Consider the following 2,498-nt stretch of genomic DNA (forward strand, 5'->3'; position numbering starts at 1 on the left):
GGTGTTAGAAAGAGGCCAGTTGGAGGAGATAAAGGGCCATTTGGGCACAAACCCCCCACTGATCAGAGCTTTTTTTTCTTCTTCTTCTTCTAAAGTGTCTCCCTTTCAACAGGGAAGCCTTTTAAAACTACATTTGTTTTGGATCCCTACCTGAAAGACAATGTGTTGGGATCCGATTTCACCTTTTGTCAAGGATTGGGTGAGAAACAGTAAAACTGCTGTCAGCATCTTAGAAAAAGCTAGTCCTTCACTTATATGGTGGTGGTGGTGGGAGACCTGAAGGTCCCCTGTCCAGCCCTAGTGATGGGATGAAGGTGACAAATGGCTGCCAATCTTAAGATCACTGTCCAAAACTGTAATGTATTAAATTTCTTTATTAAAAGAGGGTCTCTATGCAAAAACACAATTGTTTGTCCTCTGAATTGAAACATTCATCAGTGGAAAAAGAAATCCTAGTTTTTCCCTAACATTTTAGTTCATTTCCTCTAAAAGTTACTTGACTCCTGAGAACTCTGTCAGCAATCATCAAAAATCAGAACATGCATATGGAAAAAATTATAACAATCTGAACCGAAAAGATCTGCATAGAAAAGTTCAATGTTATATCTTAAAAGTTTGCCTACTCTTATGCAAATGAAGAAAAATCGGACTCTACTGCACTTCAGGGCTGGTGTCTGCACATAAACACAATTATCTTTCAGGCAAACCATCCACTCCTAAAACAAAACAAACCACCCAATAGTCTTTCACTACAGAGGTAAAGGTCGGTGGAATTGACTTTAGGAAAACTGTATCATCCTTGGAGGAGACTGGTGGTGGTTAGGGCGGGAGGGTAAAGAAAAAAAAAAATCAGAAACCGGAATCCCAAGTGACTTCTACCTCTCCCGATAGGAGGTAGAAGGGTGGTCACAGTAGAATCGAAATCAGAAACCTCTTCCGAGAACACGTTCCTGGAAACTTCGCTCTTTCGTAAACCACATGCATCACCATTATTATTGTTCGAATACGGAAGAGAAGGAGGTTACTTTACAGAAAAATGTTACAGCAAATATTTCAGATTCGGAATGTCAGTTCAACCTCTTCTAATCGAGTGGGCCTTTCCGGCCAAAGAGGTTAAAATAACGGGATAGAATCTCCAGGTGGTTGCTGTTTAGCAATTTTTTTTTTTTTTTTTTTTAACTACTGTTGGTACTGTTGGTTATTAGTAACATCTTCACGATTCCTTACTGGCCTCGGGCAATATTTCTTTAGCACCACCACCACCACCCCCTCCCCGGGAGGACGGACCTGGTAAACAATTTAGAGAAATGGGAACCTTATTCCCTATGCTTGCTTTTTCCTCCACCCCATACCAAAAGGCAGACACAAAACAAAACAAAAACATTCGGACAGCGCGCAACCAACAGCGGAAAGCAACAAAAAATGTCCCCCACACAGCACGAGTCGGGGATCTACCAAGAGTCTATGAGGCCGGCCCCTCCCCCAAGGCACCCGGGCTGGGAGAGGGAGAGCGGAGTTCACTCCCCGGACGCTCTCAGCGGGCCCAGGTGGCCCTGAAGCAGCTGCGCACGCGGCGGTGACGGCCCTCCGGGCGCCCATTCGTGCGCCTCTGTCGGGGGGACCCGAAGAGCTGATCAAGGGGGTACAGACTGGAAGCCTCGGAAAACCGTCCGAGCCAGGCGGGACCGTCAGCCCTGGGATGGATACACAAAGAGGGAAAAGGGGAGTTTGTAGGGGTGGCGGCGGGGTTTAAAAAAAAAAAAGTGCGGGGGAAATTGGTGCAAATTAGGAAAGGAGGCGCGAAGGAACCTGAGAATCCTCGCCGAGATAACAGAGCTGTGCTCGGGGAGGGGCATGGGAAATGGGTCCTGTGCAAAGGGCAGGGGCTTCTGCACAGGAGAAAGAGAAGGGGACCCAAGAACTTGGAAGGAGTTGGTGTGTAGTTAGAGGATCCACGCAGAGGCCAGAGGTGTCCGGGGCAAAGGGTGCTCTGTGCATGCGGGCGAGGTCGGTGCTCGGTTAAAGTGACCTGTACTGGGGATGGGACCCGGCTCTGAGCAAAGGATGGAGGCGGGATGTGCCTGGCAAGCTCCCGGGCACAAGGGGTGGGGGTGGGGGGGACCCTTACCTGCATAGTGACGACCCCCAGCTCTTCCGCCGCCAGCCTCCGCATCTGGCTCGCCAGCACTTGAGCCTCGTCCAGGATAGAGAATTCGGCGTCGGCCCCGGCCCCCAGCAGCCAGCCCACGGCCAGGCAGAGCAGCCAGAGGGGCGGCCGCCGCGCCTGGATCCGTCCAAGCGAGCCCCGACCCCGCGGGCCAGGGCGGCCGCCCCTGCAGCCTCCTCTTCCTCCGGCTCTCGGGTCATGCCGCCTCCCCCGACTCCCCGCCGACGGGCTCCAGGAGCCGGGAAGGGGGGAGGTAGCCCCGGGAGGTGCGCCCAGGGCCCGCTCGGCGCACCCCGCAAAACTTTCTCGCCCTTCTGCAGCAGCTTCTAGG

At 51.8% G+C, this 2,498-nt stretch overlaps 1 protein-coding gene across 1 annotated transcript in view; it reads right to left on the reverse strand.

Annotated features, from left to right (window-relative positions):
• The window catches only part of CACHD1 (cache domain containing 1), a 236,150-nt gene that overhangs the window by 233,123 nt on the left and 529 nt on the right, over nucleotides 1–2,498 (reverse strand). Inside the window, exon 2 of the mRNA XM_010840232.1 lies at nucleotides 2,129–2,493. Within this exon, the coding sequence (XP_010838534.1) occupies nucleotides 2,129–2,493 (365 nt within the window). The remainder of the gene's footprint in view (nucleotides 1–2,128; nucleotides 2,494–2,498) is intronic.

The sequence above is a fragment of the Bison bison genome, unplaced genomic scaffold (assembly GCF_000754665.1).
Source record: "Bison bison bison isolate TAMUID 2011002044 unplaced genomic scaffold, Bison_UMD1.0 scf7180017846569, whole genome shotgun sequence".
Taxonomy (NCBI): domain Eukaryota; kingdom Metazoa; phylum Chordata; class Mammalia; order Artiodactyla; family Bovidae; genus Bison; species Bison bison.